The sequence below is a fragment of the Malus sylvestris genome, chromosome 11, assembly GCF_916048215.2.
Source record: "Malus sylvestris chromosome 11, drMalSylv7.2, whole genome shotgun sequence".
Lineage (NCBI taxonomy): Eukaryota > Viridiplantae > Streptophyta > Magnoliopsida > Rosales > Rosaceae > Malus > Malus sylvestris.
The window spans coordinates 25,492,806-25,507,536 of record NC_062270.1 but is presented as its reverse complement, the minus strand read 5'-3'; the positions used below and the strand labels follow the sequence as shown (position 1 = coordinate 25,507,536).

Below are 14,731 nucleotides of genomic sequence, written 5' to 3'. Positions count from 1 at the left end.
AGCTAACAAGTGCGCCTTGGGTGGAATCCTCATTTGAGTCAGCTGAATGAAACCATGTTTTCAAAGAAGTGAATTTTATAGCGGGTGTTATTACTTATGTAAGTCATCATACTAGTATTATGTGTATTGGGATGGGGTTATCCCTTCCCAAGCCAAAAACTGTATTCTGTTTGACTCTAGAAGTCTTGTGTCTTCTCGAGACTTAAAAAAAAAAAAATTGAAAAACGATATTATCTACAATAAGAGCAATTTCAGTGTGTAAAGGCTCCCCTTGGCAACAAGCAATTCAATCCCCTCAAGTGAATAGTAATTGTCTTTAATGAACAATAATTGCATATTACATCTCCACCCCTATATTGAATAGCTCAGGCAATTCGTATTAAAATATTAGTATTTTTTTTATTTTATAAATAATTTTATTTTTAATTTCATATAGGATTTTTAACCGATCTCGTCATGACACGTGTCATTATCCGAAAGTACAATTTTGTAGATAGATTTTGATAAGATTTTTAACCAATTTCGTCGAGCAACGTGTACTTACCTGTTAGAATCGTTGAAAATATTGAAATGTGGTGTAAGGTGGGAGAAAATGGTAATGTATTTATAGAAAGAAAAAAAAAATTGTAATTTAAAAAAAAAAATTGAATTTTTTTTTCAGATTTTTTATTAACTTTTTTAATTTTTATTAACTTTATTAATCTGGATTGTTGGATTACAAAAATTTGAAATCCAACAGTCCAAATTGGTGGCCCACCATAACATTTCTGATTTTTTTTTTTAAGCTAAAAAACATGGACCGTTGATCTAGAAATCAAACGGTCCAAGTTCAACTGTAACTGAGTGGGGCTGACACGGGGCCCCACCGTCTGCAAATATGTAAGAGACGCAGCCCCACACACCTAACGCAATTTTTTTTTAATAATGTGGTTGACGTCAGTCTTGCATCACATGACGCTAGCCTTGCATCACATCCATCCAAGCAGTCGGCTTTGGATTTTAGCTTGACCTCTTAGTTAGGCTCCCCTTAGCCCAATTTGCCCGAAGTGGGTTGGAGCCTGGAGGGGTTTAAGGTGGGGGGGATTGGATTTACTTTGTTGCCAATGCACAAGGCCATTGCCCACAGTGGAAATGCTCTAAGAGGACGGAGATGAGCTTATATTCGCAATAAATTAGTAATAATGTACTTTTAGACTTTTTTTTTATTATTTGATTAAACTACTTCCTTTATTTAAAAAAATAATAATAATTCCTTTATTTTTTTCATTAAAAAAAAAGTACAAAATTTGGTAGTCAAAATTTCCATACATTTGCAGAGTAACTCAATGCGCGCTCGACGCCTACAAGAAAGTCGTTTGCGCTCTTTGTTGACTTGGCGGTATAGCGTGCCAAAAACCCCTACTTAAATAAACCTCTCTCCGCCTCCCCTCCTCTCTCTCTCTCTCTCTCTCTCTCCCTGCCTCTGAACTCACGCCTTTTCCCCACAACCCACCAAAACAAAAGAGAGAGAAACAGAGAGAGAGAGAGAGAGAGCGCGCAGCCCACCGCCAACCCACACGCCCTCCCGCATAAAATCTCCGCCCACCCCAAACCTCACAACAAACTCTAACCAACAATGGCGATCACCTTCTGCTTTGCTCCCTCTTCCTCCGCCGCCTCCTCTTCCTCTCTCTCCAAACTCAATCCCCACCGTCCATCTCTCTCCGCCTCCGCCTCCTCGCCCCTCCTCCACCTCCGCCTCACCGTCACCCCTCCCTCCCTCACCCACCGCCACCGCCAGTTCCGCCGCATCCTCTTCTCCGCCGGCGATGACGACGGTGGGATTAACGGACGTGACTCCTCAGGAGGAGGCGGCGGCGGAGATGACGGCGACAGCGACGGGGGGTCCGACAATGCCGGCGGAAAGAACAGGGCGGAGGCGTTGATGGTGTTGGGGCAGTCTAAGCGGGGGTTGGAGAGCTTGCCCAAGGACTTGGCTGCTGCGGTCCAGGCCGGTCGGATCCCCGGGTCGGTTGTGGGGCGGTACTTTGAGCTGGAGAAGTCTGGTCTGTTCCGGTGGTTGATGCAATTCGCTGGGTTTAGAGAGAGGTTGCTCGCTGATGATCTTTTCTTCGCTAAGGTTTTCATGGAATGTGGCGTTGGTCTCTTCACTAAGGTCCTCTCTCTCTGTTTCCTCCGTTTTTTCTTTAATTCAAATTTGATTCAAGTTCTCATTTTTTTCGATTTTAATTGGTTTTGTTTCGGTTTTTGTAGACTGCTGCAGAGTACGAGAGGCGGAGAGAGAACTTTTTCAACGAGCTGGAAGTTGTTTTTGCAGATGTGGTACGAATTTTGCTTTTTGCCAATCACATTGGTTTTAGCTACATTGCACATTGTTTCGATATCGACATAGAGCTCATTTGGATTTGCTTTTGAAATGATTGAAAACGCTTTTGGTGAAAATGTTTTAAGAACCAATTATTAGTAAAGAAGTAAATCCTGAAAAAGTACTTAAAGTGCTTCCTGGAATAAGCACATAAGCACTTTAAGTGATTTTGGAACCTAAAAATATTTTCTCTAAAAGCGTTTTCAGTCATTTTAAAAGCACATCCAAACAAGCCCTTACTTTCGTGATTCATCGTTGTTTTTTTATATGCATATCAATGATTAACTTGGCCGTGTTGTTAATTTTTAACGGCATTTGGTGTGCTTGAAGCTACACATTCTAGCTTATGGAAGTTGATTTGGAAGTAGTTTTATAGTGCTTGCTTAGCTACGGGGTATTTTCGGGTAGAGCTGGCTGCTTTCCATGTATTATATGTCGTGAGTAGGCATGTTTAAGTCCATAACCTTTTATTCGGCATGATAATTGAAGGCGAAGCACATGATCAATTTTATAGTCCTCAAATTATGATTATAATGCATGAGCTCATAAGCAATCTATTTTCTTCCAATTCCTTGCTGTATTTGTAGATGAATAATGTAAGCCACAGTGAGATAGTTTGATGCTTTTCGATCCATTTGTGGGTACTGGACTTTCGTAGTGATGAATTCAAATGATTATGTGAAGATTAATTGACAAGAAATTTGTTTGATGCTTACTGTGTATTAGCTGCATAATCGTCAGCAAATAGCCTTTTTTTGTTGAAATATCTTCAGTTAACATCAATAATGCGTCTTATATATGTTTTAGTTTCTGTCATTTATGTTTGCAGTGTATTTCTCTTAGGTAATGGCCATACTTGCAGATTTCATGCTTGTTTATCTTCCTGCCCCAACTGTCTCTCTTCGACCTCCACTTGGGCTCAATGCAGGAGCAATCACTAGGTTTTTCCATGGCTGCCCCGACAATGCCTTCCAGGTTTATTTTCTATGAATTCCTGAATCTGTACTGACAGTTTTTTTTTCGTTAGATCAAATCAGAAGCCAGATACAGTTACTTAAAATGATTATGAAATTCTCTATGCAGATCGCTATGTCTGGAACATCATACTCATTATTACAGAGGATTGGTGGAGTAGTGGTAAGATACTTTTGGTAACTGTCCTTCATTTCATCTGAATTTTGAAGGTAAGAATGAAATCACATATTTAAATTGTTTTGGCAGAGAAATGGGGCCAAGCTATTTGCTGTTGGTACTGCTTCATCACTGGTTAGTACTTTTTAACTCCTTGGAAATGGTGATTCCGAGAATTGTTTTCGTATTGATTAGTGAAGTGATCCACATGTCCATCCACTGGTGTGTTTTCATGTTCATTTGTCTCTGCATGTTTGTTTCAATTTGAGGTGACAGCAATTCTCATGCATCATAGACACGTCCTGTAAATTTCATTATCTTGTAAAGCTGGTAAAGTAAAGCTCACAACGAGCTTATCATATTGTGCATTTTTTCACATCACATTCAATTGGATAAAGTAAAGAAGCAAAATGTTCAGATTATGTTGAGTCGATTCTTCTGCCTTGTGCTGGACGTGGTGAGAAGGCATCTTAATTGTTAAAATTGTAGTGAAGCACCGAAGGTATAGCTGATTGAAAGAAAACTCTTTGTGTAGCCCTGGTACTTGTAGTTTGTTTTTTCCGTCTTTATGAAAGCGTATTAATTTCTTTTTCCTAGATCCCAATGCGATAATGTTATTGCTCCTAAGAGCATGCAAATGAGGAGTAATTTTTTTTGCGGTTGGGTTGGATCAGTGGTGATCTTTTGTACTACAGAGCCTACTTTGGCTGTCCACAAGGTGAAGTCAGCCGACATGCACTGTGTTTGAGCATTTGACCCAATTTTAGGTTCTTTCCCCTTTGTTTTTGCCTGGAAGCCCATGGACCTCATGCTTCGGTTAGGTTGAGATATATAATGGATTTGTCCTTGCTACAGCTGAGTAATTGTCTTCTTGCTTTTTAGTGTCCACATGGTCACCTATCTATTAATGATATACCAACCATTGTGGCATCTTTAGAGTTTAGAGAAGGCAGGTGGACAAGACATAATTTAAGGCAACCGAAACTTAAGGAGGGCATTTCTTGTTGGTGGTGTTCTATTCCAATGTAGAAAACCTCTAAGAAGACCCAACGATGTTTAGAGAAACCCAATTTGAACCTCTTCGGGGAGGCATCTTTAGAGTTTAGAGAAGGCAGGTGGACAAGACATAATTTAAGGCAACCGAAACTTAAGGAGGGCATTTCTTGTTGGTGGTGTTCTATTCCAACATAGAAAACCTCTAAGAAGACCCAACGATGTTTAGAGAAACCCAATTTGAACCTCTTCGGGGAGGGAGGGAGGGAGGAATGAATTCAAATGCCTTACGTTTAACCTCTACGACATCTGCACAGTTCCCCAACTGCCATGGGTATTTGATATGTAGCGCACAAGCACACGCTCAAACATACATCTTATTGAAAGTTGACATGGCTTTTGGATGCCTTACTACTTTTAGCTAGTATGTATGCGTTTGCAGTTTTAATTATGAGTCCATCCAAATCTCTTACAGAAGTTTTTACTTCTATGCTAACTTATGTGACTCAGTAGCACTAATGAATCTTGTCTTTCACTAGGTTGGCACAGCTGTGACAAATGCCTTGATCAACGCAAGGAAAGCTGTTGATAAGGACAAAGCAGGTGAACTTGAGAATGTGCCTATAGTATCCACTAGCGTAGCATATGGTGTCTACATGGCAGTTTCTAGCAATCTCAGGTACTAAAATTTTTATCAGTATTATTTTGTCGGGCATAAGCATATAATAACAACGCTCATGGAAAAGGAACAATAACTTGTGCTTTTCACCAACACAAGCTTATAATAAAATGCAAAATTCTTTGGCAGGTACCAAGTGTTGGCTGGTGTTATTGAACAAAGGTTTTTGGAACCACTACTACATCAAAACAAGCTCATGCTAAGCGCAATTTGCTTTGCCATTCGCACTGGAAACACATTCTTGGGTTCATTATTGTGAGAACTTGTGCCCTTTAAATTTGTACACTGCATCGAATTATTCCCCGCACCACCACCCTTGTGACTCACCTCTTACTACTACTTTTCTTTGCAGGTGGGTCGACTATGCTCGTTTCATAGGAATTCAAAAGGCTCATTAGTATACCAATGGGAGCATTTCCACATTTGATTAAGGGGGGGTGTAGTCAATTTGGATTTCAAAGGATTTTAAAGGACTCATTGTCGGTTTGCTGAATTTCAATTCGTCGCATAAATCGGGCAGAACTGAGATAATTGAAGTAACGCGGGTTAAAAGTGCTAGGTTAATTTGGTTTTTTTCCGCAAATATATTTATACCGCTCATGGCTGAGCTAACTTTTTGTGTTTGGTTCTTTTACTTTCCCTTGCATTTTTCTTTCACACATTCTCTCATTTTACTTCCCTTGATGTTGTAAGGGTTTTGCTACAAGAATTTGAACAGCAGGAAAAGGATTTTATAGTTGGGAGATGATATCTGCACACTTTTTCACCTTTGCATGCCCTTTGTTTATCAACAGTTGGTTTAAACAAATCAAAGGGTCAAAATAAGAAGGGTGTGCTGAAGGTGAAAATGCTGTATAGAAACGTCATCCCTTTACAGATTTGTATTGTGCTTGTGTAAAATTGTAATTTTCTTTGAACAAATGATATTATCTACACGAAGAGGAGGTGATGCGCTAAACTTCACAATGGGCTAGGCATAATGTGGTTCAAATCGATTTTGGTGAGAATCGAACATAAGACATCTCACTACAAGTACAATTAGACCGTACTATTAAATGTAAAATAGTAATTAGTGGAGGGAAAATGCTTGGGAGATCACATCTAAATCATTTCACCAATAAAGTTGGGACTAGGGGTGCAAGTTCGGAATGGTATTTCTGATTTTGATTGTAAACATTCTAAATTTGAGCTCGAAAATTTTGAATTAGAATATTTTTCGTATATTGAATTTTTTGGCTTCCTTCCTAATAAGGGACACCTAGGTTTTTATCCCGGCTGCCACTTTATGGGCTGTCCGGCTTGACCCGACGAAGGGGGGAAAACAAAAGGCGTCTTCTGTTCCCCTTGAAGTGTTCTGAACCTATTCCAATAAAAAAAGTTGTGAATATTCTGATTTTTGGTAGTTATTTACTCAAATTATGTATGTTATAATCAATTTTTGTGTTTTATTGTTGGTTTTGGATATCTTTTGTTCATTGTTTTTATATTAAAATCAAGGTTCTAAAAGACGCTAGGCACTAGTCGGCGGCGAGCTGAGGTCTAATGCCTAGACAGACTAGACGGATTTAAGTAAACTTATTGTATTTCGTGTAAATAAGTGTATGTTTATACTAAAAATATATATAATTTCATTGTAAACTAGAAAATAGAATGATATATATATATATATATATAATGAAGTATTGGAACATAATGAAAATATGGGGAGCAAACATATAATGTGTGTTTATTTAAGTGTTCAATAAGTCTCTTACAATTTATTGGAAACAATACAATGCAAAAGGAAAGTGATCTATTTTCTATCTAAGTGAGTTGCAACCTAAGCAGGTGTCTAGCGCAGGTTTGGGCAAGCTAGGTGGGTGCCTAGACGGTTTAGGCGGCGCCTCAGCAGGTCTAGGCGCCATTTCTTAATTTTCAAACGTCTAACCATTAATCGAGGCGGTGCCTAGCTGCCTAGCGCCTAGGCAGATATTTTTAGAACAGTGATTAAAATACACTTTTATATATATTAGTACAACGGTATATTTTTACATTAAGGCCATCTCTAGCCGAAAAGGGGCCAAGGGGCCGTGTTTAGCCCTATAGCCCTGCAAGAAATTATTTTTAAGGAACATTGCTAGACCATATTTTATACCATTTCCAACTGAGTGGGGCAAAGAGTCATAGGCCAAAATATAGCCCATTTGACAAAAAAAACCCATCCCAACTGAAGGGGGCTATTTTTTAGCCCCCTTAATAATTTATTATTTTAATTGAATTAAACTACCATATTAAAATAAAATTTTCGAACATATCTTTAGTGCCAATTGTCCCTAAATTAATAAGCCACCGGATTTCTTATCTTTATATGATGAAAAGGATGTGAAATTTTGGTGAATAATCGAAATAAAATGAGATAAGATAGTATGAAATGGTGAAAATGATGTGAGAAACGAGGTAGAAATGTCACATCCCAGCCCGAGCCCCCACCACATTCCGGGCTTGGCTCCACCATAGCACGTTATTGTCCGCTTTGAGCCCCAACCACGCCCTCACAATTTTGTTTCTGGGAACTCACACGAGAATCTCCTAGTGGGTCACCCATCATGGGATTGCTCTTGTGCGCTACTCGCTTAACTTCGGAGTTCCGATGGAACCTGAAGCCAGTGAGCTCCTAAAAAACCTTGTGCTAGGTAGAGATGGGAATATACATATAAGGCTTACAAAATCCACTCCCCTAGGCGATGTGGGATGTTACAATCCACCACCCTTAGAGGTCCGACGTCCTCGTCGGCACACTTCTGGCCAGGGATTGGCTCTGATACCAAATTGTCACATCCCAGCCCGGTCCCTCACCACATTCCGGGCTTCGCAACACCATAGCACGATATTGTCCGCTTTGAGCCTCGACCACGCCCTCACGGTTTTGTTTCTGGGAACTCACATGAGAACTTCCTAGTGGGTCACCCATCATGGGATTGCTCCTGCGCGCTACCCGCTTAACTTCGGAGTTTCCATGGAACCCGAAGCCAGTGAGCTCCCAAAAGGCCTCGTGCTAGGTAGAGATGGGAATATACATATAAGGCTTACAAAATCCACTCTCCTGGACGATGTGTGATGTTACAAGAAATGGGTTAGGTATTTATAGGAAAAAAATTAGAATTTTTTTTTTTAATTTCGTCTAAAAAAAATTCAAACCCAACAGTAACCTGACATCAGCATGACGTTAGGTAGCATGTGTTTGGGATGGGTTATAGGGCTGGTTAGTTGGCTGACTGCTCCCCGCTGGGCGGTTCTCCAATTTTTGGTTGGGTGGGGCCTCCGAGCCCTTAGGCCTAGCCGTCGATAGAGACAGTTTTCGTGTCAAAAATAGCTTTTTTTTTTCCTATGGCCCTTTGGTCAGGTCAGTTGGAGATGGCCTAAGGAGAGGGGAAGTTTGGCTAAGCCACACAATGGGCAACCTCATTTGGGATCGAATTCGCCATCTACGAGGTTCGAACTTAAGACCTCTCACTTCCAACTGAAGAAGAATATCACCAGACCGAATACACTTATATATTAAAAGGATAAATATACTAGTATAGCAAAAAAGTAATTAAATATATATAAATATATACCAAATATTAAGAAAGAACAAAAAAGTTTGAGAATATTAAAAAAATCTATAAAGTATATGAGTTTACGAATTATGTTTCAAATTTTTTAAGATTACTCTGATTTCAAAACTTTCGAATTGGAAAATTGTGTCTGATCTGATTTTGAAATTTTGGAACGGAAATTACAAATGTTGTTTTTGATCTGAGTCATCCAAAATCGGAATTGAAAACGTGTTTCCTAAACTTTATTCCTTGGTGGAACCTTCTTGTATTGTGGATCCTACCTTTATTAAAGAGATGGTTTTTTTTTTTAACAAACAATATTACCTACACTAAGAAGGTGGGGAAGTGAGTTTAGTCTCACAATGGGTTAACAATAATGTGGTTCAAATTCGCCTTTGTCAAGAATCAAACCTAAGACCTTTCACTTACAAGTGAAGATGAATATCACTAAACCGTAGTACTAAGTGGCTTTGGAGAGATGATTTTTAGATGTATACTAAATTTGCAAACCAAATGATATATCACCAATAAGAAATAAACACTTTAATAATAATCTAATCATTAACTTACATGTCATCTAATTTATAAAATTTGTTCTACAAATTTAATATCCCTAGCATCACACCCTTATCTGGAATATAAAATATTTAGGGCCATAAATGATCAGAACTTATAGCTAGAATCTAATTCGGTCACTGCATTTTTTTATTTCTTTCAATTTGGTCAACATGTCTTTTTAAGTTTGCAATCTAAGTCATTTTCATGACTAGCCGCTTAGTACTACAGTCTAATGGTATTCCTCTTCACTTGTAAATGAGAGGTTTTAAGTTTGATTCTCGTCAAAAACTAATTTGAACCATATTATTATGGTTTGCCTCATTGTGAGACTTAGCCCACCCTCACCCCTTAGTGTAAATTATATCGATGGTTAAAATAATAATAATAATCATTTTCGCGACTAGGCTTAAACAAATGGGAAATTAGACGGAATATAACAAATTTAAAGAGGGCAGTGTAGAAGTAGAAAATTTCCACGTTCCTCGATATTATAGGAAATTTTGGGCATTGAAAGACTAAAATACCCCTATATATATGTTGCAATCCTATTTAGAATAGGAATGTGATTGTGTAAATCCTAGAAAATATGGGAATGTATCTTATATTCCTATTAGGATTAGATTACCTATTAAATGTTGTAATCCTAAAGGGAAAGGTTTTACTCTTCCTACTACTATAAATAAAGGCACAATGGGGTGAGATAACACACACCCACAATTACACATCTCTCTATTCTTCTCTCTATTGCCGCACCCCCTCTCTCTCTAAGGCCTCCATAATTGTTCGGTAAATTATGCCTACAACACGTTATCAGCACGCTCTTGACACTATGCTAACAAGAGAGTTTGATCTTCAATTTGGGGAGTATTACGTTTTAATCATTCTTTTCATGATTAATTTATTATTTTATTAAATTGATCTACATGCTATTGATTCAATTTAATTTTTCTGTGTTGAACATAATACAATGCATTGGAGAATTCCGGCTTTCAAGAAGGATCTTCTATAAATTCAAAGGCTTTTGTTGTTTTCTACTACTCAGGTACGCTTAAAATAAAGAAAGATATTTGAAACGACCCATGAAGCATGAAAACATTCCCTATGATGCATGAACCCCTACATTTATATTTACCTTCCAATATATATATTGTATATGTTCATATATTGGTCAATATATATATTTGTTTCATACATTACGCAATAATTGCTATGTGGAATTTGTGAGTCAAAGTATTCAATTAAATTAGAAGCATGTTTCAGGTTTTCCTAAACCCTAAAGGATTTGAAAAAAAATATGGGAGAATCAGGATATGGTGCGGCACACCACCGCACCATCATTGTGCAAATAATCACCAGGCCTAGGCCTGGATTTTACCTCAGTAGGGCCTGCAGCCCTGAGCCTATACACACTAGCCTTGGCCCGCAACCATCCAACCTGCCCAATTGTCTGGGCTGTCCTCCCATACACATGCTGCAACCTTTTTGGTTGCTGGGTTTTATTGCTCTAGCCCGCATACATATAGCTAGCATATGCTGGGCTTGTCATTGCGCCACCCATACCCAAGCCCGTGACATGCAATCACTATGGGGCTGCTTTCACGCAACCAGCCTTCCCTGGGATCCCCATGACAACCCACAAACCAGCTTGCGCTAGACCTATCCGTGCACTCCCTTGTGGCCCAAAACACGACCCAGCTGCGACTAGGGTCTCCCATTTCTCACCCATGGCCTGTAGCCACCACCAAAAGAACATTTGGGCCTCACCTTATGCTTAAGGCACCCAACCCGTGCCTCTTAACCCCCAGCATTAAGCCTAATTATTTTTGGGGCTCTATTTTCGATCCAATAATATTATTTTAATATTATTTTGCTTCTACGATCGACCCCGAATGGTCCCGATCTATTGAATTAATTAAAAGTGACCTGCAGTCCATTAATCTGATAATGAATCCAAAATTATTGACCTGAATATCACTTTTGGACATTAACGATTCAATAATTTATTTCTCTTCTTTGAATCGTCACATACTTTCGTAATAACGAAGCTCTCACACTTGAGTTCCCGAATACAACTCAAATCCACTACACTAAGTTAGTATATTGCATTCTGAGTTTCTTGCAGGAACCTCTCTTTTATGAACTAAACGTTCATAAACTAAATTGAACCTGTAGTTTCAAATTTAGTGCCTTTGAAACCCGAATATTTCATAAAACAATACACCCATGAAAACCCGACGTTTTTCATGAAAACCATGTCTTAGAACTCGAATGTTCTAACTTTGATGCTTATGGATGATTCATTCCCATAGCACCAATCACAATCTTGTTCCCTCAAATTCAGTGGATTGTCGAACCGTCACAAGTTTGATTTTCCTGATTTGGACGTTTTCTAATAGAAACCACTTTAGGTGGGGTACAAGATGTGAATCTCCACTTGACTATCAAGAAGCTGAGAAACCATTGATGCCAACAATGGCAAGGAAGAGCTGAATAAGCCTCCGTCATGATCTTCATTCGAAGACTTATGCTCAAAGCATTACAAATGGAAGTACCTCCCGAACGAGGATTCCATGGCTCTTTGGCTCGCTTCTACGGACTGTCTAATCATGAAAGATATTACCCAAAGCAAACCATGATTACGTCTATGAATGAGTACAATTCTGAAGTTTATAAATCCGATCGAATTTTGACTGGAGAATACTTTTCTCGTCCTTCCTTGTTTCTAGCTCGCTCCTGAAGCAGCAGTGTAGATAGCAGAAGTTTATCAAATTCTCGGATCTGATTACTACCACAAACGTGAGAGAAAGGTATGGACCCAATTTGGTCAAAGCCTACCAAATGGAGATGCACTGCTTCGGCAAGGATACACTGAATGGCATACTCTCTCACAATCCAATTTTGAGTTTGTTTTGACAAACATATGGTAGAATCAAGGCCTGCCAAGGTGTGGCATCATGCCCGACGTGTGATCCTTGGCACCCAAGACCTAAAACTTCAAGAATACGGGATAATATTCCCAAACCTTAACCCTGCATAATCTACTTCCGTCTTGATGGAATAGACCATTGGTTATGCACCTGTCCGTGCCCCTACCAATGTTGTTGAGGAGTACCATTCTAGTAGTCAATATGTGAGATTGATTTTGCTCCACCGAATATCGTTGGAATAGCAAAATTGTGACATGAATGGCCTTGTTGGCCGAATCCACCAAAGTAACTTTGGTTTACTTTGTGAACATTTTTCCATGTTCTTGGATACAAGTTTGGTGTATGTTTTACTTATGGATAATCTTATTGATATTGTCCTCGAATATGAGTTAATTGAATCATGTTTCTTAATACATGTGACCGATTCAATTAAACACGTGATTAGGTAGGAATGTGGGAAAGTTAGTTGTCTGGATGAATGCGTACTACGCACGCTAACTTTACACCTAAATCACATATCTAACAACGACTTCAGGTCTATCCAACCTGATTAAGAGCATTGGCACACTCCTTGTTGTATGAATGATATTGAATTATCATTTAAAGGACCTTAAATTCTTCCTGACGTTGAGTTTTTAAGGATATTCAAGGTGACAATGATCATAAATGAAACCACTGAAGAAAATAGAGTGAAATATCTTTGCACCACCTAAAAAAATGAGCATGAAGCTTTGATTTGGGGCCAATGGGTTGTCTACCAACTGGGAATACACCACATGTGGCCGACCTATAGCCTGGTGATTGAGCAGTTTACTTGCTTTGGCACGACCTTTTGGGACACTTAGGTCGAACAATGATGCTACAACGCATCTCCTTATCTGAAGTAAGGATTTTGTGCCTACAAGCACACTTTGCCAATCCTGCTCATTAGGGAAATTGATTTTCTATATCATTTCTTGCAAAGAAACGACACGACTCCATTTTCGCAGTGGATTCAAGGGAATATATGTGGACTAATCCAACCAAAATGCGGACCATATAAATATTTATGGTTTTTGGTTGATGAATCGAAAAACTGGTCACATGTTTGTCCACACACATTACTGCTAAACCTCTTGGCCGATTAAGGATTCACCACCCTACTTATCCCTTAAGATCTAGAAGACTGGTTAATGCTAGAGAGTTTATATCGACGATTTTCGATAAAGTATTGCATGTCATTTTGGGTTTTTAATTGAACATCGCATTCCCATGTTCACCCCAAATAGCCTAGCCTAGCGATCATAAAGCGCAATTTAAATGATCGCCCGAATTTTGGTAAACGTACCAAGTTTTCGGTCTTTGCCTAGGGCTATGCAATCTTGCACGCAGCTATGTTAGTCCGCCTTGAGGCCCATTGCCACCCAACCTATATGACGTTACAGTTGGTTACTGGGTACGAACCTGACGACTTTCGTACTTACGCATTTGGGTGCGCATTCCATGTGCCAAGTTGCACCGCCGCAACGTACCACTATGGTTCCTCAAAGAAGGATGTGTATCTTTTGTCGATCATGATTCTCCTTCACACTAGCTCTCTTCGAGCCCTTGCACACGATCTCTTTACCGCTTATTTACGGGTTGTCACTTTAATGAGATAGTCTTCCCGCCGTTAGGGGGAGATAAGAACGTCAACGTTCCTGTAGAACGGCGCGAATTTGCATGGACGTTGCCCACTATGTCTCATCTCGATCCCCATACCGCACAAGTGTGATAAGCAAGTGCGACGAATTCTAGATTTCATAATGTTACTCCAGACGCATTCCTCTGATCTAGCTAAAGTGACGAGATCATATACCAGCTGCAAACATGCCTGCAAGGATAGACGTACTTAACGGACGTCGAGTCAACATCCCTGGAGGGTGTGCCGCCCCTGTTGGACGGTTTGGACGCTCCTGTTTGACGGTCCGGTACACCGACGGATAGCCAATCAATATGTCTTGGCCTGGAGCACGACATATCATTCGGTTCGTAGGATTCATTTCCCTGGAAAAGGAAGACACGGCACAACAATGAATCTAAACTTGATCGCTGTCTCAAATCATTTCTATCTCATGAGATTAATCCGAATTACTCCCGAGACTTGAAGTTCTTGGTCCAGTATACTAGTTTGGATGAGAAAATGGAATTGAAATGAGATTATCATCGATGATGTTTTCACTTATATGGTAGCTACCGACATAAATGAAAAGTGACGATATCGAACCGTGTTCCGTTGATTAAGTGACAACGTAGAACTCATTGGACAACTAAAGTTACAATCCAGGTCAAATTCCTTACCAAAGTGTGTATTGGACCTGTCGTTCCTACACTACCCAAGGTAACCCTGTTGAGTTACAAGTGGGAAAGGAAACGTTATGAGATGAATAAAATAGTGCGATATGATGCACGCCTTACGACGCAAGGTTTATCTCAAAACGTCATGTGATTGATAACAGCATTATGAAATGTGGTTAGTATT

General features: G+C 39.4%; 2 protein-coding genes across 3 annotated transcripts in view; one reads left to right on the top strand and one right to left on the bottom strand.

Annotated features, from left to right (window-relative positions):
* LOC126591029 (phenylacetaldehyde reductase) overlaps positions 1-14,731 on the bottom strand; it is a 72,477-nt gene that overhangs the window by 28,499 nt on the left and 29,247 nt on the right. The window contains exon 1 of one of the 2 annotated variants that reach the window (XM_050256561.1): positions 1,444-1,453. The exons of the other annotated variant lie outside the window; for it this stretch is intronic. The gene's annotated coding sequence lies outside the window, so the exon portion shown is untranslated. Of the gene's footprint in view, positions 1-1,443; positions 1,454-14,731 lie in introns of those variants that run through there. 2 annotated transcript variants of the gene reach the window in all.
* On the top strand, positions 1,435-6,126 carry LOC126591028 (protein RETICULATA-RELATED 4, chloroplastic-like). Its single transcript, XM_050256559.1, has 8 exons — positions 1,435-2,155; positions 2,254-2,322; positions 3,209-3,340; positions 3,449-3,502; positions 3,587-3,631; positions 5,029-5,168; positions 5,298-5,423; positions 5,521-6,126. Exons 1-8 carry the CDS (start codon positions 1,616-1,618, stop codon positions 5,564-5,566), a joined length of 1,152 nt encoding a protein of 383 aa, XP_050112516.1. The 5' UTR covers positions 1,435-1,615; the 3' UTR covers positions 5,567-6,126.